Source organism: Theobroma cacao, chromosome 9, assembly GCF_053813885.1.
Source record: "Theobroma cacao isolate CCN51 chromosome 9, ASM5381388v1, whole genome shotgun sequence".
NCBI lineage: Eukaryota > Viridiplantae > Streptophyta > Magnoliopsida > Malvales > Malvaceae > Theobroma > Theobroma cacao.
Genome location: NC_142647.1, coordinates 49,191,859 through 49,215,277, shown reverse-complemented (window position 1 = coordinate 49,215,277; position 23,419 = coordinate 49,191,859). Strand labels below are relative to the sequence as shown.

The 23,419-nt window shown below is 33.6% G+C and overlaps 4 protein-coding genes across 5 annotated transcripts; 2 read left to right on the top strand and 2 right to left on the bottom strand.

Moving 5' to 3' along the window:
• Window positions 1-3,527: 3,527 nt before the first annotated feature.
• LOC18590864 (zinc finger (CCCH-type) family protein) lies at window positions 3,528-10,228 on the bottom strand. The gene is made up of 14 exons (XM_007016653.3): window positions 9,588-10,228; window positions 8,970-9,062; window positions 8,559-8,876; window positions 8,396-8,468; window positions 8,098-8,230; window positions 7,872-8,025; window positions 7,650-7,730; window positions 5,943-6,065; window positions 5,562-5,735; window positions 5,338-5,472; window positions 4,992-5,087; window positions 4,550-4,867; window positions 4,072-4,115; window positions 3,528-3,972 (listed from the first exon to the last, which is right to left on the bottom strand). The coding sequence occupies exons 1-14, from the start codon at window positions 10,134-10,136 to the stop codon at window positions 3,726-3,728; spliced, it is 2,538 nt and encodes an 845-aa protein (XP_007016715.3). The 5' UTR covers window positions 10,137-10,228; the 3' UTR covers window positions 3,528-3,725.
• Window positions 10,229-10,933: 705 nt separating this feature from the next.
• On the top strand, window positions 10,934-14,015 carry LOC18590863 (Polynucleotidyl transferase, ribonuclease H-like superfamily protein). 2 transcript variants are annotated; one of them, XM_007016652.3, is made up of 8 exons: window positions 10,934-11,262; window positions 11,542-11,676; window positions 11,792-11,868; window positions 12,156-12,237; window positions 12,357-12,412; window positions 12,566-12,652; window positions 13,161-13,251; window positions 13,529-14,015. In XM_007016652.3, the coding sequence occupies exons 1-8, from the start codon at window positions 11,160-11,162 to the stop codon at window positions 13,645-13,647; spliced, it is 750 nt and encodes a 249-aa protein (XP_007016714.1). In that variant the 5' UTR covers window positions 10,934-11,159; the 3' UTR covers window positions 13,648-14,015. The 2 variants fall into 2 exon arrangements, with proteins under 2 accessions (XP_007016714.1, XP_007016713.1); XM_007016651.3 differs by having other exon boundaries at window positions 10,935-11,268.
• Window positions 14,016-14,579: 564 nt separating this feature from the next.
• On the bottom strand, window positions 14,580-17,167 carry AKINBETA1 (5'-AMP-activated protein kinase beta-2 subunit protein). Its single transcript, XM_018127957.2, has 4 exons — window positions 16,702-17,167; window positions 15,642-15,820; window positions 15,349-15,511; window positions 14,580-15,023 (listed from the first exon to the last, which is right to left on the bottom strand). Exons 1-4 carry the CDS (start codon window positions 16,909-16,911, stop codon window positions 14,706-14,708), a joined length of 870 nt encoding a protein of 289 aa, XP_017983446.2. The 5' UTR covers window positions 16,912-17,167; the 3' UTR covers window positions 14,580-14,705.
• Window positions 17,168-20,151: 2,984 nt separating this feature from the next.
• Window positions 20,152-23,418, top strand: LOC18590860 (eukaryotic translation initiation factor 3 subunit I-like). Its single transcript, XM_007016647.3, has 8 exons — window positions 20,152-20,461; window positions 20,559-20,774; window positions 21,237-21,364; window positions 21,660-21,779; window positions 21,903-21,992; window positions 22,428-22,514; window positions 22,607-22,686; window positions 23,102-23,418. The coding sequence occupies exons 1-8, from the start codon at window positions 20,278-20,280 to the stop codon at window positions 23,175-23,177; spliced, it is 981 nt and encodes a 326-aa protein (XP_007016709.3). The 5' UTR covers window positions 20,152-20,277; the 3' UTR covers window positions 23,178-23,418.
• Window position 23,419: the final 1 nt, after the last annotated feature.

The following is a 23,419-nucleotide window of genomic DNA, read 5'->3' as shown; positions in this document are numbered from 1 at the left end:
TTCTAAACTTTAATTATCCCTTAAATCCATAAAAAAATGAAATTGATTGAAATATGCAATAAATAAACAAAGGAATGTTTATTTAATAAATCTTTAACTTTATTGAACGAGGAATGTTTTAAAGGATAGACAGTAAGTTATTAAAGTAGACTGAATATTTTGCCCTTTGCCCTTAAGCAGTGGGTTCAACTCCATTAAATTGCAATACTTCTAAAAATAAACTGAAAAAGGACCTGGTATTAAATTAAATAATTAACCTAATTCTTTAATTTTTTTTTATTTTCCCAATATCGAGTTAAATTCAATTCGAGATAATTAAGTACAATAATTTTAAAAAATTACCTTCCAAATAAACACGTAAAAAATTTTATCATTAAATATAACATTTTATTGTTCGTGTTATTATTTCCGTATTTACTTTTCAAATTTGTTATTTCCCTTAAATATCACGTTGCCTAATTTCTCGAAAACAAAATATAATATATACACGTATCAATACTTGATTAAAGTGGTTTGAATAATTAAAATTTAAATATAGGGAAAGTTGGGTGCCAAATGTTTGGAGATTATTGGTCTACTCTATTTGGGAAGATAAAAGGGATAATGTGGACTTATTGGGCAAGCATGGTGCCCTATTTTACTGGTAAATTTTGGGTATAATTAATTGGTTAGATGGGTTCTTAAGACAATTTAAAGCCTCATATAAATAGAACATACTAAAGCATATTCTATTTTTGCCACTATTTTTATTTTTTATTTAAATGATTTATAATTTTGGAACTGGGATTTTCTCTAATAATTTATTTTTGTTTTGTTTAATAATATAAAGGGCCAATCCACCTAGGGAACAATAGCACCCATGCATCTATTTTTAAAAAATACAATACTCTTTTCGTCCGTTTTTTTTCTTTTTTTTTTACAATGTCAAAATTGAAGGATTTTTTTATTATAAATATATATTTTAAAAATTTTAATATAAAATACTACAAAATTAAAATTTTATTTTAAAACGAACCGAAAATCTGAAATCATTGATAGAATCAAATAGGAAGAACCGTTTTTCCTCCTCCTTTTTTTTTTCACGAGGGAGTTTCTTTTGGCACCAAACATTTATTGAGGGTTTAATTATTAAATTGGAATGATGGTAGCTTTTATTTAGATTGAATGGTGGGTATCCTTAGAAAAGCAGCAAAGTGACATTGGTCCTGCATTGTTGACAATTCCCCCTTTAATTTCATACTTTTCTTTGTCTTTAGAAGCTTTTATTTGAACTGAGACAAGAGTTGCAGATTAAAGATATATAGCTGGTTAATTGTGCACCTTTCCAGAATACCTTAACATGGTGGTAATTGGATTTCATCTCATATCAAGAGGACCAGAAGAAGAAGAGGGTAAGGCAATAAATGTAGCAAGAAATCATAATCCTGGCTGTGAGGCTGGATGAGTTAACTTGGGAAATGTCTTTCAAAGCCCACCATAACCATAAATCATGGTCTTTCATTTCTATTTCTGTAAAAAAAAACAGTCCTTGCTTTCACTTGTCAACTTGTTTAGTAGACATGAAATGAGATATCGAATGAAGATTGAAGATTTATAATTGTAAATGTTGTATATACGGAAAAAGAGAAAAGGAAAAGGAAAAGATAAAGGGCCAATCTTCATCCATGAAAATGTGTTCCTGTCTTAGGGTTGACAAAGTAGCAGAACTTGTGGATGGTGTAACATGTTCATGGCTAAAGGGTACTAGTTGTATATTGTCTTGATTCCTATAGATTTGATTCTCTTCAACTCAAAGTTCAAAAGAAAAAGGATTTTGAATAGGTACCCTGAAATCGTTATCACATATATATATATATAAAAGAATCATGTTTGAATGTAAATTGCATCACTGGGAAGTCTTGATTCCTTTAGATTTTATGCTCCTCAACCCAAGTTAGAAAAAGAAGAAAAGGGTTGTCTTTCTGTGAAGATTCTGGCAGGAACCTCTCAAAATCTGAAAGGTTTAAGATTAATCTAGAGATTAATTACTGAAAGTGGTCCGAAAATGAATATTGGCCACGACTTGTTGCTTTTAAAAGAGATGCAAAAGGGGAGGTTCTAAGTTTGAAGAGGCGGGAAAAGTTTATCTTCTCCTGTGCCTAAAAGCATAAGAATAACAGTCAAAATCTGTCGGCCTTTGTCTTTGTGGCGCTTAGTTTATTCAAAAAGACATCTCCTTTTCTTTCTTTCAATGTGGTCACTACTGTTTGATCCTCATCCTTGACAGGTTAGGCAAACGTTGGATTCATTGTTTGGTCATATGCAGTCCAGATCATTAGCTTAGTTTCCAAATCAATCCAATTCAACCTGCTAACTTTGATGGAGTTGCTTATAATTGGATTGATTCGCTCTGAAAGCAGCCAGTTACATAAATGTTTGCTGGTCTAGTGATTTAATGGAACTTAAATCTGTGTCATCCTTTGAACTAACATGTACATGTTTCACTGCTGAAAGGGTAGTACAAGAATCAAAATTCAAGGGAAACTTCATCAAAAATAAATGAACCCCAACACTTTAATTTAAAAATCCAAATACCCATAGTAAAGAAGAGTGGGTTGTCTTGCCTTTTCAATAGTTACGAGTGGAAGACTGCAGTCAAGAGTTGTGGGCAGAAAGACTGTTCCAAAAACAGTGGGGGGGTGGAGAAAGAGATAATTGGAGATATAAATAATTGATGTTTGTAATAAAGATTATCAGAATCAAGGGAGTAAGAGATGGAGGGACCACAAAAGGAAGAGAAATTGGCAAAGTGGACAAGACCTTTTCTTTCAAGGCTTTCATGGCTGCTAAGTGCCAAACAGTTGAAAGAAAATAAAGGAAAACCCCACTAAGTGTTTTAACAATCATTCATTTCGTTGATACTTATTGCCTTTGAGCCTGACTATGAAAACACTACATAGACCCAACCAACAGGAGGAGGACATGATTCATACCTTACATTAGACACATGCATGAATGACAAATGAGATTCACACTGTAAAAGCCAATGCAACAGAAGGATAAAGCCCCACGGGGAGAGGAGCTCTCTTTCCTGTTTAGGGTAAAAACTAAGAACCATGAAACAAGAGTAATAACATAGCATCATACAAGAAGGAACCACAGCATCAAGATAATAAAGGAAAGAACATGATCCTTGGGTGGGATGGGAGGGAAGGGATGGGAATAAATGGGCGGGGCAAGTCTCAACAAATAAGGCTGGGGCGTCTGTGCCACTAACTCTTGTTAGTGTTACTTTCCCATTATTTCAAGCTCTTTGAGATGACATGCACGTGGACGTTACACCCATTTCTGATAGTGACTTACCAGAAACAAAGAGTTATTGTCTTATTGAGAGGTTGAATCAGCTGGTTGACATGCAGAAAACTTTGTCGTATAATTCTATGTTCTTCATTGATGAATGATTACTAAATTTCTAATACTCTCAATAGCTAAAAAGAGAAATAACCAATCATGGCTGAGCCGGTCCAGTTTAAAGAGGAGAGAAAAAGTGGAGGGGAAGTTCATCCTGACCTTGGAATTTTCATTATGGAATTTAAAATATAAATACAACAATTAACGAAAATTAATTAACGTTAACAAGATAGGAAAGCTACTCTCAAAATTTCTGTTGGTACACTAATCTTCCGCACTATATTCATGTTTGACTTGATATAAAGTTATATTATCGCCAGCGAAATGAGGGCATACTATCTCTCCAAGAGCATCACCATTTCACAGTGTGGAGTATGAGGGAAAAGATCAACAGCCATGGCTTTTACAGGTCGGAAAGGCTCTGAAATAGGCATAGACTTGGCTCGGTGCCGTGCTAAACCAGCACTGCTCATGTTCCTCCAGCCCCTGTTGTCTTTCTTCCCTTTCTCAACTTTCTCAGGAGATGGTGTGCAGAGCTCAATGGCATTTGCCACTAAGCTTTCAGGATTGCAGGAAATATACCTAGAGAAAAGAAAGAGGGTTGGATTCAGGTTGAAGAGAGAGGGGACGGGACATGAACAACCAAAGCAAGAAGACAAATAGCTCAAATTGGAAACTTACACAAGCCTGCGTAGACATGCATGAGTTCTTAAAGCTTTGATCACCTGCATTTTCAGAGAACAATAAAATGGTAAACAGGTTTTGTTTAGAAGTACAGAGATGACGTCCAAGATTCTAAGACAAGATGGATCTGCATTTAAATGAAACCTTTAATTTTCTTAAAGCATATAGGTTTTACACAAATAAACTGCAGACAGAAGAACAATGTCTAAAATTAAAGTCAACTACTTGGAAAAAGAATTAGGTGAACGCTGAACTTGAGTAAACTGATTTTACTCTGTTATTGATATTACAGAAGTTCTGGAGAGAGTTTTCAAAGTATAGGTTCAGAATCTTTGGATTAACCGCTACTTGATAGGGATTGAATTTGAATGAGGCTACCATGAGGTCAACAATGAACCACATCTTGCAATCATAGAGCTTAAAAGAATTGAAACATAAAAAATTGATTGTATATCATGAGTATAATAATACTTACAGTGGGATGAAGTCCCATACGTGGAGGATCAACAATAGCAACTACATTTTTGAATTGCTGCACTGAAGAGTTTTCATCTTTTGAAGTGGAACTCTCCTGAAGTTCATTTTGGAGCTCTTTTCCATCAGTTTCTGAAGTTTGATTTTCAGGCTCTTGGCATGAGCTCTCTCCAGCATTATTTGCATTGGTCATATATGTATTTTTCTCTTCACAGGTGACCACTTCTCTGTCCCTACTTTCTAAGGCACTTGAAAGTTGAGCTTCTTTCTCAGACACATTTAGGTACTCCTTCAGCAGAGACCCTATTACATCCTCAGCCTGTTCCTCACAAAACACAGAGGAAAATAACCAAACAATAAAATGAAGTTTTTAAGTAACTATAACAATTGAACCTCTCCCCCAAATAAACCAAACAACCAAGGATGCAGCAGGCAAATCGAACCTTTGAACAGATGAATCTACAATTTTTTATCCCATTAAGCTCAGCATTCTTATGAGCATCTTGAACTGCAGAAGCATTCATTTCAATGCCAATAACCTGCAGATTTTAGTGCCAAGACAAGTTCAATCATTGAAAAGGAGAGAAACCGATATTTCATACATAAATTAACTGAAGCAATATTGATTAGTTTAATACTTCACAATAACAACATCAAAGAGCCTTAACATTGTCACTCTTTACATTGTTATGGAGCTCAATCTATGTCATATGATGCAGACATATAGATGCTCGGTCATGTACATCACAATAAACAAGAGCAAGCATGGGAACTGGATAGTGTTATTACCATACCAACACGATGCGCTAACGTGAGCCCAATTGTTCCAGTCCCACAGCATATATCAAATAGCAAGGTATCAGGACCCAAACCAGCCCACTCCCCAGCAAGTGAATATAATTTCTCTGCAGCAAGGGTATTGACCTGCAATAGATTTGCAGTTGCAAATTATCCAGAATTACCAACAACAATATTTCAATTGAAAGATATCTATAGTGGCTTGAAGTCCTAACCTGAAAAAATGCTGTTGGAGATATAGAGAACTGAAGATTGCTTATACAATCATGAATTCTAGCTTCTACAACATTACCGTTTGTCTCCAGCTCAATACCACTTTCTGCCTTCGGGATGGGTATTGAACGCAATGGAGCATCAGCTGGTGCCACGTTTGATATTCCTTGATGATCCTGATGACCACGGAGACCATGAGAAAACAGCAATTAGATGAAGAGACAACATAAGCCACCTGGCTTAGCTAATGTAGTTGCGATGGTAGAGATCTAGGTTCAAGCCATAGTGCTATCTTGTACCCAGAAGAGAGAAAAGAATCATGATGGAACACAAATTGTTTAATAATTTTGCAGATTAGAACAGAATTATGATGGAACAAGTACCTGAACAACTAATGCTGTTAGAGGCAGAGTAGGAGAATTTGCAGCAGCACCTGCGGCAAATGCTTGAGCCAGCCTCTCAAACTCACTGGTTATTTGTGCATCATCAAACCCAACTGAGCAAACCTATGCAATCAGTATATAAGAAACAAGTTAGCAGATATGTAACATATAGGTCATGTTTGGTTGGGGGAATGGCTTAGCCATGCCCCCTCTATTCCTTACAAAATTTTATCCCCTTGTTTGGTTTGCTCTTGGGGAAGGAATAGCCATTCCGAAAGGAATGACTATTTTTGAAAATTGGACAGAAGCTTGGAATAGCTAATACCACTTTCCCCTATGGTATTAGCTATTCCACACCTATGGAAATAAAATTTAAACATTTTAAATTAAAATGTCCTTATTTATTTTTAAAAATTACAAATTAAATTTATAAAATTAATATTTTAAATTAAAATTAAAAAATATTAATATTTCATATTTTTAAATTATAAATAAAAATTAATATTTTAAAATATTAATTTTTAAATTATTAAGTCAAATTTAAATTAAAAAATGAAAAATGCAAATAGAGAAAAATAAATCTTATTATAATAAAAAGGTTAAGTTATTAATTATATATTATAAAATATTTTGAATTTAAAAATTAATTACAATTATTAATATTTTAATCATAATAATATTTAAATTGTAAATTAAATTACCAATTATTAATATTTTCAATCAATTATAAATTATTAATATTTAAAAAATAAAATAAAAACCAATAATCATAATAACATTTAAATTATAAATAAAATAGTAGTATTTTATAATATTAATGATTAAATTATAAATAAAATATTAATACTTAAATAATCAACTATTAATATTTTAAAAAATATAAATTATTCATATTTAAAAGATAAAATTAAATAAAAATAAATAATCATAATAAAATTTAAGCTATAAATAAAATATTTATATTTAAAAAATTAATCATTCCTTTATAAATAAAATATTAATATTTAAATGATATATTATTAATATTATAAATAAAATATAAATTATTAATATTTAAAAGATAAAATTAAATAAAAATAAATAATCATAATAACATTTAATATTAATAATTAAAGTATAAATAAAATATTAATATTTAAACTATCAATTTTTAATATTTTAAATAAATTATACATTATTAATGTTTAAAATAAAATAATTTAAAAAAATAATCATAATAATATTTAAATTATAAATAAAATATTAATATTTTATAATGTTAATGATTAGATTTTAAATAAAATATTAATGTTTATCTTTTTATTTTTATTTCTTCCTTATTCCAAAATTATTGTTACCAACCAAACACTGCAATAAGTCATAATAATCATTCCTGCTTTATTTCATTCGTCATACCAAATTATATAATACCTATTCTATTATATTCTCATATCATTTTATTCTCACGTAATAGCTATTCTATTCCATTCCTATCTATTCCGTGAACCAAACGTGCTAATAGGTGTACAAGGTGATATATTGGTCATTTTACCCCAAAAACATAATCCACCCACCCAACTAAAAAAATTATCCTAGCTTGAGGCAAAATTATTTTTTCTGTTCATTCCTAATCAGCATTTCCATGGTCCTTTATAACATGGTACAGCTAATTAGACCACCTTAATGATGACCATAAAGATTTCAAAAACAAGTTCATTAGACACAAACCTGAACCATAAGCATGACCTCTGAAATATTGGCCTCAAGATTTTCATCTCCTACCTTCCCAGCTGATCTTCCCTCTCGGACCTTATAAATTAAATAAAATTTTAACAGAAGATTAAACAGACTTTTCCAACAACTCCATTTAGAGCCATTGGAAAACAAAGCAGCAATTGTACTAGATTGGTGAAATTTTTTATGCTCAAAGCCATTGCCAAAAGTACATACTGTTAACTGACGCCAGAATCCTGTATTTTTAAATCTGTTCCAAATTGGTAAGCTTGAATGTTGAAGAAATTCCTGCAAGATCAAAGCATATTTGCAAGCAATTTTTGAAACATTTGGGCAGTCCACAGGTTCTTCCACTGCTGTCACACCCTCCCTGAAAATGTTCTTGTCTTTAGGCACACAACTCCAACACACATGAAGTTGCTAAGCAGGTTAAAAGTCTTACCTAAAATTTCCAAGCATAAAGCCCACTGTCGGTTTGCTCTGCTGAGAATATCCAACAGAAAACTCACACTTGTTGCGGTATCCATTTACAACTGGTGATTCAATTATACCTTCTAGTTCACATGGAAGACCACCTACACAAGTGGAGATTGAAAAAAACACAGCCATAAGGGACCCTACCATCCTCATTCTGATTTAAAGAAGCAATGATCAAATACTTATCCAACTACAATTCAAATTATTATTCATATAAATCTAATGAGAGGATCACTTTTGGAAGAGTAAAAGGTGAAACAAACCTCTTTCCCTAGATTTAAGAACCCATTCAGGAAGTGAAACACCATTAGGACAAGCTTTACGTGCATTTCTAGTCTGCCAAAAAATTAATAACAATTAGTCTGATAAATATTGATTATGTAAAACATGATTGCAAAAACAGAACAGAAGAGAAGTGTTTCCAACAAGTTTTTTGAGCATTTGCATGACAGAATTCTTCTTGCGCACCAACTGATCACCATAAGGCACATGAGCAAGAGGAGTGACTGCATCACGGGCACTTTTCGCCTTTGAGGCTGAATCATCAAGTGCAGAACTATCACCATTTGGAGCACCATCTTCAACCCCATTTGTATTGATAGAGACACCTGCATTCTCCTTAACCGAAGCTTGTTGGTAGCTCAAAGGTGCAGCCATTGCTGATTTGCCTTTCCTCTCAAATGATCGAGGAATGACACTTGCAACCTTTAAAGTCTTGTTGCCAAAAGATATTCCTTCCAGCTCCTTTCATGTTGAAGAGATTTTTATATACCAGTCAGAAAATTTATAGCATGTCTATGGTTCAATGATTCTGTATGTAACTGAAACGTGGGATACCTCAACTGCACTTTTCAATTGTTCTGCACTTTCAAAACTCACAAAACCAACTACCATGCCTTTCTTTTTCTTTGCAGATTTAAAAGGAATTCCCTGGAAGAAAAAAACAATCACAATGAATAAGCAAAAAGCAAAGATCAAAAAATGACGAACAAAGACTTTCAAAAAAGCATAGAAGGCAGAGAAATAGCAAGCAATGACAAGCCAGGTTTAAGATATTCGGGTAAATGTTTGTTTCCAAAGGACTGCAATATTAATCCAGAATATCATCAAAAGTATGACAACATAGAGAATGGCTTTCTTCCATTCTTCCATTATGAACAACACCACGTGCATAGGCCCAACACTAACATTATAGAACTATAGATATATAAATAGCACCACTGGATGCATGCTTTCGAAATCAGCATGAGAAACATAGACTCCTCATCCAATCCTTATCTATTTTCGGTTTATTCCCTTCTAAGCTATGATAGCATGTAGTATTAATAGTACCTTAAGGTCAAATTCCGCCATTTGATGATGCTGTCTTCCTACTAATTTCTTCTGATTTTTGTTTGAGAGTAAAAGACTAAACTAAACACAGTATATGAAGACTTAAACCAATAATACACTTACTTGTTCACTAAGAAACTTCCTCAAATTATCCGAACTCCACTTCCTTGGCAAATGCACCAAGCATTTACTCAATTGAGGGTCTCCACCCTCTTCACCACCCTCACCGTCCTCATCATCCATAACCATCTCCGTCATCATAACCTCATCCTCCTCCTCTTCCTTCGCCGCGAGCTTCTCTCCATTCTCCCCCTTCATCGCCTTCTTCGCCCGCTCCGAAGTCGGGTCCCACGTGTTATCCGGCCGAAGCCGGAGCTCCTCCTCGCCGTGCGCGTACCTGCACGTGCTGCCATGGCTGCAGGACCCATCTTGCCGCCTGAAATAAGAGCAAAGGCTGGTTTTCCACAAAGGGTGGAGGGGCGGGTCCTGGTCCTCCCGCTTGCGCTTCTCTCCTGGGTTGGTGTAGGCCGTTGATTGGGAATCGGACAGCTGGATTGCTTCGTCGAGAGGTTGGGGATCCTCGGTTGAATCGTGGCCATTGGCTTGGGGATTTTGGGTGTCAGAATCTAGGGTTTTATTCTCAGAAAGTTCGTTACTTGGAGAAGCCGCCATCTTTTTTTCACTTGGGACTTCGTTACCGGTACTAGGTTAAATTCAGTTCGGTTCAGTTCAGTTCTTAAGTGACGGACGTGTTCTGTTTCTTTATAGATTCCTTCCTTTCTTTTTTTACTTTAATACAAAAGAAAATATTTTTCCTTTCTAAAAATAGCAAAATTCAATCCTTTAAAATTTTATAAATTATTTTAAGTATTATTGTTTAAAAAAATAAAATAAATATTCAATTTTTGTAAAAAAATTCAACATAAACTTTAATAATAATTCTATTAATTACAAAAAGAAAAGGAAAAACTTGGTGTGGGATTTTAAAGATTCAATGAACTGTTTTTTTCTAATAAAAATTGAGATAAATGTTTAAGATTGATTTTGTAGGGAAAGAAAAATAAATATTCTTATATATGTTATGCTATTTATATTCTTATATATGTTAAAGATTAAATTTTTTGTCTCATTTCTATAAGCTATATATTTAACTTAATAATTAAAATAATAAAAAATACAAAATTTTTGTTAAATAATAAATTTTTTATAGATTATAATTTTTTTCCTAATGATAATAACAATATAAAATACAAATTATACTTTTTTTGAAAAAACTCCTTTCAATTGTAATCATGTCTAAAAACTTCGATTTCAAGTTAAAATGACTGATATTAAATATTTCGTATAAAAAAAATAAAGATAAATTTTGAATTTATAAATAAATTTTTTTATTTAATAAATATATTTTTTAAATTAAAAATATGAATTCGTAAAATTTATATCAAAACTTACCCAACTTTATAAAAAATACAACAATGGAGGTAATCCAAAAGTGTATACTTTGTATAGAAGGATTGTTTATTCTGTGGAGGATGGTGTATACACATGTTAGTCAAGTAAAGGAAAGAGCTTTGGCTTAAACCCACCCTGCTGCTTCTTCCGGGCTCAACTGAGAAGCCCAGAGCAGCGTTGGAAATCACTTTGAAAAATCGGGAGACGGGTTTCAAATTGCGCCCAAAAGCTTAAGAAAGAGAAATGGACCGCCTCTCCAATGCGTTCTCGGTGCTGGATGTTGACGTCGACGACCGCCATAGCCCGTCTGCCGCCGCCACCTCCTCTTCCGGTTCCAAAACCTCAGGTCAGGGTATGTGCTTTCAAATCACCCAGTTACTGCCTTTGGGTTAGGGTTTTTAAGCACTTCGAAACGTAATTTTATTTCTTTGAATTATTTTCGAGTTGCTTTTTTGTTGACTCTGTGCAAGCTTTGTAGTGTTGGTAAGGAAGCTTTTAATATCTAATTTGGGGCTTTTTATAAAAAAAAAAAAAAAGAAAAAATTGTGATGAACCAAAAAGTTTTATGCTGGCGACTGTAATTTGAAGAATTTGATTAGTGAATGACATTTAGCCTTTGCGACAGGTAAGAAGAAAAGCAATGGAAAGGGCTCAACTGCTGCGGCAGTTGTCAACAAGGAGAAACAGAGTGAACCGATTTCGGCATTGCTTTCTGAAAACTACAGGTTACCCCTTGTGTGGATTGACTTGGAAATGACCGGTAAGCTCAAGGAAAGGGCTATTGATAAGTATCTATTAACTCTAAAATGGTGATAATGCGGCGTAAAAATGGTATGCATTTCATTTCATGTTTGTTTACATATGTTACTATGCAGGTTTGAATATTGAGGTTGATAGAATTCTGGAGATAGCTTGTATAATTACAGATGGCAATCTCACCAAAACATTGGAGGTATTTATTTATTTATTCTTTCCTTTGGTTGTGTCCGTGATTCAGAATAAGACAATCATCATTTATTACTCTGCTTTTGTTTGCTTTCTTCTCACAAGCATTTTGTTAGAAAACAGCAGTTTTTTTTGAAGAAAGGATGGTTTTGATAGTTATAAAGTGGTCAACAAGTTTCCAGTTTTGTAATGCCATTTCCACTTTATAACGCACATGGATTTTGTTGAAGTAAAAAAGACACCGTTGCAAATTTGGAAGTCCTATGTTCTGATTTTGAATATTTTCTCTTTAAGGGTCCTGATCTGGTTATCCATCAATCTAAAGAGTGTTTAGATAGAATGGGGGAATGGTGTCAAGAACATCACGCAGCTAGTGGTATGTGGCTCAAGAAAAATTGTGTTCTGATATGTAAATTTCCATTATCATCAGCATCTATCTGCTTTTTCATGGAATAAGAGATCAGGAACCATGACTACAACCTTACATTGTTTCAGGATTGACGAAGAAAGTGCTCCAGAGTACCATTAGCGAAAGAGAAGCTGAAAAGCAGGTCAGTAAGAATATCATCAAGTGGTATGCTTTGATTATTTTAGTTCAGTAAGAAACTCACTAATTGGTATGCTTTAACTATAGATTTTAGAATTCTAGTTGGAAGAAAATTTTCTTTTTCAAAATTTTGATATTATGGTTTTTGATGCTTCAGGTCTTAGAATTTGTGAAGAGTAACATTGGGACGTACACACCTCACATAGCTGGAAATTCGGTTTATATGGATTTTCTCTTTTTAAGGGTAATAAGTCAAGCCACTATCACTTTTCAGTTTAGCATACTTGCTTTCTGTTGAGAATTGAAACAAACACCATTTTTCTTTAACCTGATGATACAGAATTGGGTTTGGGGGTGCTTAGCTGATAAGTGGGGCATCCAATAATATATAGAATAGAAAACGGTCAAATTTTATTATATGTTATCTATTCCAGTGCTATTTGGAATGGATAAGTCCTGTGGTTCTTGCATAAACTTCCCCTTATTGTTGCTTTAATAATTTTCTGGTCTGTTCTGAAAAGGGTAGTTGCATGTACTAGAAGATGAATGTGGAGTTGGTTTTCTTCTGTGGCAATTGATTAGCCAAACCAATTTTATTGTTGGTATCCTTTTGATCTTTTGGTACTTTTTCTTGAAGTTGTGTCACAAATTATGAATTGTGCCACAGCCTAGGAACCTGCTTTATATTCAACGGTATTTTTAGTTTCTTGTTTAAGTTTTGTGTCACCTCCTAACCAGTCTTTTCCTGGCAGAAATATATGCCAGAGTTGGCTAGTCTTTTCTCTCATATAGTCGTTGACGTGAGCAGTGTGAGGGCTCTTTGCATTCGCTGGTATCCTAGAGGTAAGTCCAGTTCGTTGCTGAAAAATTTGTATTTGATATCTTTGAAAATTTTGAATTAACAATTTCATTGAATCGTTAGATGAAATCAAACTGTTGGCCTGATTTCTAGATTGCTGAGGTTATTTTGTGTGTGCTTCTTATCATGCTTTATGATTCTTTTATTTGCCGTGCAAGTGCATGCACACAAACACCCAACAGCAGACTGTGTTTAAATTGTAATGGTGTCTCCTATCTTTTTTTTTTGCTGAATCATATGCTAATCTCATTGCATATGCAGATCAAAAGAAAGCCCCTCCCAAAGAAAAGAGACACAGAGCCATGGATGACATCAGAGAGAGCATATCAGAACTCAGATACTTCAAGGAAACGATATTTAAAGCGAAGTCCAAGAAGTGAATGCCAATTGCTTTTGGAGAAAAATTCACATGAGTGCCACTCTTTCTTGAGAACAATTAGGTCATGGAACAGGTTGTTTTGTAGTTTTAGTTCAAGAGTTCTAATATGTTTATCCCTCAATGTACAATGTATGAAATTTATTTTGTAAGTGGCTTCAACATATGATGATCACTCCACATGGCTGCGCAGCAGAGACAGTTCTGTGGTTTGTATGTTGATGCAAATATGCAATGGTTACAAGTTTTTGTCAGAAGATATCTCAATGTTCTTAAATGTAAGCAACATATTTTGTATGTGTCTTCCTCGGAATGATTATATTAAAATGTTGAAATGCAGTAGGAATATGCAGGGTTATTTTCACCTACTCCAACTGGATCATATGATTTCCATTGTCAATTGGTACTTCCACTATTGGATGGTTCCTGTCTTGCATTTTCAGTTCATTCTAGTCCAACACAATGGTAAAGCTCGTTCTAAGCTAAAAGCTACAGCCAATGCTTTCATTTCTAGGGATTGTTCTCATATCCAAACCAGTTTTCTTATAAGAAAATCAAATCAATTCATACATCACAAAGCTTGCACTTATGTTTCTTTTCCTTTCATGCCACAAACATCTTGGCAACGACAGGTTCAAACCTTGCTTAAAGTAAAGGTAAGCTCGCTGCTAGCTGAGTACATCTGCTGGTGTGCAAGTCTTGCTTATGACATATGTTTATTGTCCGATTCCAGTTGTCTTTCTGCCCTTCTATAAACTAGTTGGGTAAGGTGCCAGTCTAATAAAGCTTTACCTAATTGCTTTTACACATCAACTGCCAAAGCTGTAAGAAACCAGACATAGCAAAAATAGCATAGCAGTCGCCTTAACTTTGAAGTGCTAGTAAGATGGCAAAAATTTCTGTATGCAAACATTTGATAGTAAACAAACATTAAAGTACAACAGAACAAACAAAGAGCATGTTAAAGTGTCAAAGCAGATCTATAGAACAGAGGTACCTTCACAAACAAATGTGAAAGTTACTTTCATTTCTTTACAAAGTGAAGCATGGGAAAAGCACATGTTACCTTTTCAATGGCTTATAGAGTACAACAGTCACGTATTTGGACTCAAACCTATGGGTCAATCCCAGGGCAACAACAGATTGCGATGCCCATCCTTTCTCTATGAAAAGGTGGTTAAGTACAACATGTTGAGGCTTCGAGGATGATGCTCCATTTTGGGTATCTGTACCAAGGACAGTTAGATGTAGCTGGGATGGAACCACAACAGGCTCCTTTGCAAAATCTTCTTCTGTTGGAAGTGCCTGACCATAACTGGAATTTGGAGATCCTGGGGTCTCAAACTCAGTTACACTATCCAGATTTTCAGGTACATAATCCTGCAAGAAAGAGTGAGATAATTAAGTGAATGAAGGCAGCAAAATAGTGACACTTATCACTGAGATCTTAGTTATGGCCAATGATCAAATCAGAAAACCATTATTTAGATGTTTTAAAAATGAGAGAACCTATTCTTCCTTGTGTGCTCAAAAAATAAACCTTAGACTTCTCTTTTTATGCAACAACATATTTCAAATTCATAAATTCCCAGTTCCACATCCCAGCCAATCATACTACAGCAGCCTAGGAAAGCACCATTACAGGAAGTAAAAAAGAAAGTTGCATAATTCAAATGTGAGCAAGTGGGCATAAAAAGATACATACATGAACGTCAAGAATATTACAAACATGGCCCATTTCATCAGCTACAAAAGGCAGATCTGGTGTATATCTCCATTCGCCATCAATAATAAACTTATAATGGTATATGCCAGATGGAAGGACCAAAAGAATTGAGTGGTCCTTACCAGCTCTCTGCAGTGTCTTCCTGCAAGTAAAAATATAATAGACTCTCTTATATGCCGTCCATACTTGGGTTTCAGACAAAAAGAGGAATAGCAGCATTTCTTATGCATGAAAATGTCAGCATCTAGAACACTAAGGAACTGACGACCTACCTTGATCTCCAATTGTCCCAAGAACCTTCCACAGCCACATCATTACCACCATAATTCCACGTAATGATGACAGGGATTCCTTTCTCAGATGGACAATCAGCAACCCCAGTAGAATCATGCCGCCAAATTTGGTTGAAAAAGGAATGGCCATCACCCCTTGGTAAGGGAGCTACAGGAGCCTGAAAATACACCAAAAACAACCACAGGCTATCAGTTTTAAGGCCACTGTCCAGATTAAGTGTCTAGAGCTCCACAAGAATCTAGACATGGGAAAACCAAAACCACAAATATGTAAAAGGCAACCATTCTAATGGGGAAAAACACAATTTAAACACCAAAGAGAATGGGGATTCCAACAGCAAAGAAGTTTCCATTCCATGTTTCGAAAAGTTGAACACTATTGGGTTATTGGCATTTTGTTAGTCTTATCTAACACTCTTCTCCCTTCCCCCATGTGTTCACGTACACGTTTAGTTCTCATTAATCATCAGCTCAAAAGATGATAATAAAGGTTGAAACATCTAAAACATACCCTCTTAAGAACTAACATGTGCAAAGAGCAGTAACTTTCTTAAACAAAAGCATTGAAGTGAACCAATCAAAGAATGTTACATTACATCAGACCAAAGCATTGAATTTTAATCATTCCCTTTTACTTGCTAGTCACTTTTCTTTCCAAACTTCTAACAAAGTTCTCAAAATGCAAAAACCTTCTACTGCTATGAACCACAAAAAAAAAAAAAAAGGAAACTCAGTACCAACATCCCCACTCACCAGTTGTTGCAAAATTGCCCAAACTATGACAAAAAATAACACACCCAAAAATATTATCTTCCACGTCTGATTCCATCAAACAATTCAAAAATTTTAATCCCCTATCTGTCCACACAACACACAGATTTTTCTTCAGTTAGTTATTCAAATTTACAATCAAAGCTCAGATTTTTCCTAATTAAAACAAAATGATCTTTTTTTTTTTGTATATTTAGTAATTTAGATTATAAACAAATACAATAAACCAAAAGTCCTCGAAATATCACTAAGTTTCAAAGATGCGAACCTGAGGAGCGAATAAAAGAGGGGATCGAGACCGGCTAGGGCTCTGCGGCGGAGTATTCGCCATTGAATCAGACGACGGCACGCGAACAGCTACTCTTGCTCCGGCAGCGGAGACGGCTCCACGTACGACCGGGTCGCCGCCGTTGGATCTCCCGGAGAGATCGTCGACGCCGCCGTTCGCTCCGTCTTCTCTTCCGTTTGCATTTCCCATATCTTCAGTTTATTGTTCCTTTGTTCTTCCTCAGAGAGATCCACAGATAACGAAAAAAAAACTGTAGGTGAAAATAAATAAAAAAAGGAAGAAGAAATTTGTTTTGGTAATTGAATAAAGGAAGGGATCTAAAGGGACACCGGTTTTGGGTTTATTTACGGAGATTGACACTGGGAACGTGATCAACTGCAAGTGCCGGGAAACGGTTGTTCTGATCAAGGCTCTCTTCTTCTTTTTTTGTCTTCTTTTTGCAGACAAACTACTCCGTGTCAATGGATAAAATAAAAGGGGAAACGTTAATGTATGACCATTCCTATTTTAATTTCGTGAGTCCTTTTTTTTCAAAAAATATATATTTTAATGTAAAAAATAAATCAAAGCCTAACTTTCGCCAAAAGGTTCAAATCCAAATTCTTTAAAAAAATAGTCTTTTTTTTTCGATGGACCAAATAATTGGTGAATAATATTTTTTATGTATAATTAACATAATAATAACAAATGTATTAATTATAAATCAAATCCATCAGATTTTGTGATTATGTTAATAATAACAAAAGATGAAGATTGCTTACGTGTCTTGACATAGTCTATCGTGTTAACATGATAACAACATCTAACTACTTTAGTTTATAATTTGTATAATTTATTTTTATTATATTAATATATATTATTCTCATAATTGATTTTTTAATATATATTAAAAATAATATTTAAAATAAATATTAAAAAATAATTATCTATAATCAAATTTGATTAATAAATAATATAAAGTTATTATTCATATTTCACTATAACTCATTTATAAAATATCTTAATTCTACTTCAATGAGTCAAATAATGTCAAAAAATCTAATTACATATTATTTATTATTCTAGTGTCCGAACTCATCTCAAGGAAGTTTCTTGTCTAATCATTTAATAGTTTATTTCATAAAATTGTTTGATTTTCATTTTTTAAATACTTGAACGAAGATTAAAAAATAATTAATTTAAATAAATTGATTAATTATAAATATAAGAATAATTAAAATTTATTTTTTATTATTAAATTCAAGTTGAATGAATTCTTGAATGGAGTAATTACGTCATTTTCAACTAAATAAATAACTAAATTCAGATTTTAATAAAATATTATTAATTATATTCTATAAACATGTGTATTATAAAAATTAATTGATAAAATGTACTGGTGAGTAAGTAAGTGGGGCCGCCGACGGCGTCGGATTAAGAAAGAAGCATAAGAAAAGGAAGGTGGGGTGGGCCCAAAAGGCCTGTGGGGGGCACATAGTTTTCCTAATTTCGAAGCGTTTTTGAAGGCTAACCGCGTGCGTACGGAACTAATGATTACGATGATCCAACGTGGCAAGCTTCCACGTGGACGATTAAGTGGGCCCCATTTCGACTAGTGCTGGGAATTTGGAGCCTTCAGTGGCAGACTGGATCACGTGACGTTTGATTGGATTTCGGATAAGATTCGAGGGAACAAAACAATTGTCGCTGCCAAAAAGGACATTTTGGTTGTCTCCAGTCAGCAATTGCCACGTCAGCTAATTTTGTCTTTTAGCTGTGTGATCCCATGCATTCAAGCTCGCATGAGTTTTTTTTTTTTTCCAAAGATTTAAATTTAACATAAATTTACATATTTTAAATTAAAATATAAGATTTAAAAATGACAACGCTTAAAACACTAATTAATTTTGAATTATCCGAATCTAATTAAAATTTAGCTATTCATTTATTCCTTGAATTTAATTAAAAATTAAAATTTAATACATGAACTTGATTACTAATATTTATTAAAACAAACTCGAACTTGAGATAACAAAACTTTTAAAATTAATTTTTATTTATATGGTTGATGTAAATTAAATTAATAAGTTAAAATTAATTCATACAAAAAATAAATTAAAACTTAAATCATATTTAAAATAATTAATAAATTTTAATAAAGTATCACATTAATTATCAAATAATTTATGAATAAAAATGTAAAATTAAAATTTACTATTTATAATTGAATTAGAGTAAAGTGTATAATGATTACTCAAATCTCATTCGAATTTTATTAAAATTATACCTGAATTCGATAATAAGATTTCATAATCCTAGTTAATTGAGTTGAATATTATAAGCTATCAAATTATAAAATATGCATTGAAATTATTAAAAAGATGTTGACTCGGATTTGCACCAATCATGTTGACTTTAACCCAATTGATTGGGTGGAATTCATACGCAAGTGAAGAAAACTTGCATTGGTATTTAATAAAATGAAAGAAAAAGAAAAGATGAAACAAACAAAGCTTGAGGGCTACATGCACTAGACAAAGTCATATGTTGATAATCAGATAATGCTTTAGAATGCCTTTGTTAGATAAATAAATTGACTATGATAAGACATGCTGAACTTATCTTTTACTTTTGACTTCTTAATTGTCGTGTATCTTATCTTTAGAGATACTTGACGTGAATCGGGTTATATTCAATTCATTATTAATATGAATCGAGTTATATTCAATTCATTCATATATTGTTTTGTCACGAATTCATTACTCTTTTTCAAAACCCTACCTAACAAAGTGCATAGAACCGATGTTTATAAGTTTTTTAGAATCTCATTATCTATATGATATGAGATTGAGGTATCTTATTTACTTATTTTAAAACACTTAATTAAATTTTATTTTAAAAATAAATTTTTATTTAATAATTTATTATTATAAAATTCAAGAAAATGCAATATATTCATCATAATTTTTGTATAAAATATTATCTTAAAAAGTTTTTGTACACACTTTTTTAACATTTTTTTAATGACATATTACTCAAAACTCATAACTTATTAATATGAATATAGTGACTTCTAATTATACATGTGTCATTATAATATATATATATATATATATATATATAATATTTACATTTGACTTTAAAATTCAAATTTTAAAATAGTTTTGAAAATTTTGAAAATGAGATATGGTGACATTTTTCGTACTTTATTTAAATTAAATTGGAAGCCATGGGCCAAAGGCTAATTGAAAATTGGGCCTACTATTCACCAAATCGGACCAATATATTGAATGGGCCAAAAGTGGGCGGTCATCAAGCAAAGCCCGCTACTGAGGGAATGTTGGGCCTAAAATGGGCTAGTTCAGTGTGAATATTCGGTCCAATATTAGTGAAAATTTCGGGCCTATTAACAAGCCCATTTAGCAAACCCCCTCGCAGGATCTTAAAACTGAGGTCGTCGTAAGCAAACAGAATCTACAGAAGTAAGCAGCTACCGCAAAACCCTAATTCTAAGTAGTGTGAAGAAACAAAAGCTTGGCGATTTTTTCTTGTTATTTGCGAGGAACAAGAGACAAGATGAGGCCGATTCTGATGAAAGGCCACGAAAGGCCATTGACGTTTCTCAAGTACAATAGAGACGGCGATCTTTTGTTTTCGTGCGCCAAGGACCACACGCCCACCGTTTGGTTTGCCGACAACGGCGAGCGTCTCGGCACTTACCGCGGCCACAACGGCGCTGTTTGGTCTTGCGATGTCTCGAGTAAGTCCCTAAAGTTGTTCTTTATTTTGTTTTTAAATGAAAGTTTTAAACCTTTGTTAGAATTTAAGTTGATAATTTTTTTTTTTCAAACTTTTAGGGGATTCGACGAGGCTTATTACTGGAAGTGCTGATCAAACGGCGAAGCTGTGGAATGTTCAGACGGGGACTCAATTGTTTACATTTAATTTTGATTCGCCGGCGAGGTCGGTGGATTTCGCCATTGGCGATAAGCTTGCTGTGATTACAACGGATCCTTTCATGGAATTGACTTCTGCTATTCATGTTAAACGCATTACTAGAGACGCAACTGAACGTAAGTTTAAAGTTTCTATCTTTTTTCTTAACGTGCTTTTTAAGTGATTACAACTCCTATTTGTTAAATTTGTATTAGCATTTATAGGTGGAAGTTTTGAATTTTGAGAGTTTTTTTTTATTTTAGTTGCCATGTGGAGGATTAAAAATTGGAAGAGAAAATATTTTGCACTTTTTGATATGGGTGGATTTCATAAAAATGCTTCATTAATTGGGTTATTGGGTCTAAGGTAATTCTTTTGTTCAAAGTAAAGAATTAGGCAGTCATTGTTTAGAGGGAAAGTTAAAATGTATATTGACTTTTGAGTAGAATGACAACGTGTAATTACTTGTAACCGTCTGGCATTGTAGTTTAGTTGCTCTCTTTCGCTATTATGCTTTGAATATTGATTGCAAGCATATGGTTTGTTTTCTTGATGTCTAAACTCAACTCAGTCTATTACATTATGGCATAATTATACAGAGACTGGGGAATCGGTGCTTGTAATCAAGGGCCCTCAAGGAAGAATTAACAGAGCTATTTGGGGACCCCTGAATAGCACTATCATCAGTGCTGGAGAAGATGCTGTGATTCGTATATGGGATTCTGAGGTAATTTGCTGTTTGATGTGGATAGTTTTTTTTTTTTTGTTTTTGTTGGTGGGGGGTTGGGGAAGGTTGTTTTTGCTCTACAATGTCGCACAACTAATCTGTTTAGCTTTAACATTGAAAAAGTTCTGATGTAATAGATGCTACTGACTTCTTTCTTGATATGCTTCGAATTGTATCTCTTTTCATTTCTGGATTATCCTTCTTCACTAGCCTTCTGCCTTTTTCTTTATTAGTTTTGTTGATTTACCGGAAAGAGTCTGATCTTTTGGATGGATTTTTCCTATCAATCTTGTAGACCGGAAAACTGCTTAGGGAGGCTGACAAGGAATCTGGCCACAAAAAGCCAATAACATCACTTGCAAAATCTGCAGATGGTTCACACTTCCTTACTGGTTCCCTGGATAAATCTGCCAAGGTGATGCCTCTTATTAACTCCTCTAGTTTTTGAGTATTTCTGACTCTGTATTTTCTGAAAACTCCAGATTGTTTATCCTGTATTAATTTTGAGTATTTCTGTCTTTTGTCTGGTGATCTTTAGCTATGGGACGTGAGAACATTGACGCTTATCAAGACCTACGTTACAGAACGCCCAGTCAATGCTGTTGCATTGTCCCCACTTCTTGACCATGTAAGTATGAATAAAATATTAGTGACATAACTTGTATAGCAATTTTCTTTTTCCCTAATTGCATCTTTCCTTTATCAGCTGTGTTAGAAATCTGGCAAAATTTTTTCTATTTTTTTGGAATTTGGTGTTCTTTTCTTAGTAATCTAGCAACTCTAGGGTCTTCAAACTTTTAAATTACTAGTACTCATATATTAAGGCCTAAAGATGTTTAGTATTGTTTATATGGTCAAATACCTATGTTCAATGATTGCATAGTTATAATATACTAATGGGTGCGTATAGTTGTAAGATACTGAATGTAGTTGGGTGATACGAAGAGTGTGGACAAGGACAACTGATTTGAATAATCAGCATTTAGCACTAAGAAATCTTTCTTGTTGCTTTATGTGTTACATCTCATTCTAATCTTTCTTTTGAATGCCTTTGTTCTTCTAGGTGGTGCTTGGAGGTGGTCAGGATGCATCAGCTGTCACAACCACTGATCATCGTGCTGGGAAGTTTGAAGCTAAATTCTATGACAAGGTTAATTTTGTTTAAACAATGTTTCTGTAGTTGTTGAAGATTTGTTATTTTGCAATTATCCCATTTGACTATAATGTTTGGCTGCCTTGTAGATACTTCAAGAAGAAATTGGAGGCGTAAAAGGGCATTTTGGGCCAATCAATGCATTAGCTTTTAACCCAGATGGGAAGAGGTATAAAGCAAAATCTAATACCTTTTAAAGTTTCTTTGCTCAACTTTATTTCCTGTATATCTGATGGATCTATTTATTCAAAGCTATATTCATGGAAGGTTGAATTTGCCAGTTTTCTTGGTGCCTTTTTTTATCTTTCTTATGTTCAACTAGAAGTCAAATGTCTTTCGCATAAGTTGTTGGTGTCTTCCGTATCTTGTGAAGATATATGGCAATCTCCTGCTAGCTCGATTGCATCATTAATATAGTAATTTCATCATGTTGTCTAATGTTGACTAACACTGTATTTGTAAGCTATCTGTTACATTGTTTATTACCACCAACGTGGGCAAGAGGGTTTCTATTTTGTAGTTGTCTACATAATGCATGAATCTTGAACTATTTTCACTCATCTCTTTGTCTTTGAAACTTCTAGTTTCTCAAGCGGTGGAGAGGATGGTTACGTACGATTACACCATTTTGACCCTGATTACTTCAACATCAAAATTTAATTTGGAGCAGTTCACTTCACTGATATAGCTTGTCCCAACAAGAAGATCGAAAAAGTAGTCTTGGAGTATTTAAGGCAAGGAGCTTCCTGTTTGATTTTGTTGAGGGTGATGCGAATGCGATAAACTACATTTGGTATTTGACTGCAAAGGGATTAGAAATTTGTAGAAGATCCTATCTGTATGCATATAACCAGCTTTCTTTTCGTGCTCATTTTATGAAATGTAGCAATTTTGAGCTTTAT

Bases quoted from the DNA above. Each gene is read 5' to 3' on its own strand.
- LOC18590864 (XM_007016653.3), bottom strand. From the start codon at position 10,136: ATGGCGGCTTCTCCAAGTAACGAACTTTCTGAGAATAAAACCCTAGAT. The intron at 8,231-8,395 runs GTTTGTTTCACC...CCACTTGTGTAG, and splicing joins TCTTAAATCTAGGGAAAGAG to GTGGTCTTCCATGTGAACTA. The intron at 4,868-4,991 runs GTTCGATTTGCC...TGTGAGGAACAG, and splicing joins GTAGATTCATCTGTTCAAAG to GCTGAGGATGTAATAGGGTC.
- LOC18590863 (XM_007016651.3), top strand. From the start codon at position 11,160: ATGGACCGCCTCTCCAATGCGTTCTCGGTGCTGGATGTTGACGTCGAC. The intron at 11,269-11,541 runs GTATGTGCTTTC...CCTTTGCGACAG, and splicing joins TTCCAAAACCTCAGGTCAGG to GTAAGAAGAAAAGCAATGGA. The intron at 11,869-12,155 runs GTATTTATTTAT...TTTCTCTTTAAG, and splicing joins ATCTCACCAAAACATTGGAG to GGTCCTGATCTGGTTATCCA.
- AKINBETA1 (XM_018127957.2), bottom strand. From the start codon at position 16,911: ATGGGAAATGCAAACGGAAGAGAAGACGGAGCGAACGGCGGCGTCGAC. The intron at 15,512-15,641 runs GTAGGTCGTCAG...TTTTACTTGCAG, and splicing joins TGGGACAATTGGAGATCAAG to GAAGACACTGCAGAGAGCTG. The intron at 15,024-15,348 runs GTATGTATCTTT...TCTTTCTTGCAG, and splicing joins GTAATATTCTTGACGTTCAT to GATTATGTACCTGAAAATCT.
- LOC18590860 (XM_007016647.3), top strand. From the start codon at position 20,278: ATGAGGCCGATTCTGATGAAAGGCCACGAAAGGCCATTGACGTTTCTC. The intron at 22,515-22,606 runs GTTAATTTTGTT...GCTGCCTTGTAG, and splicing joins AAGCTAAATTCTATGACAAG to ATACTTCAAGAAGAAATTGG. The intron at 22,687-23,101 runs GTATAAAGCAAA...TGAAACTTCTAG, and splicing joins TTTAACCCAGATGGGAAGAG to TTTCTCAAGCGGTGGAGAGG.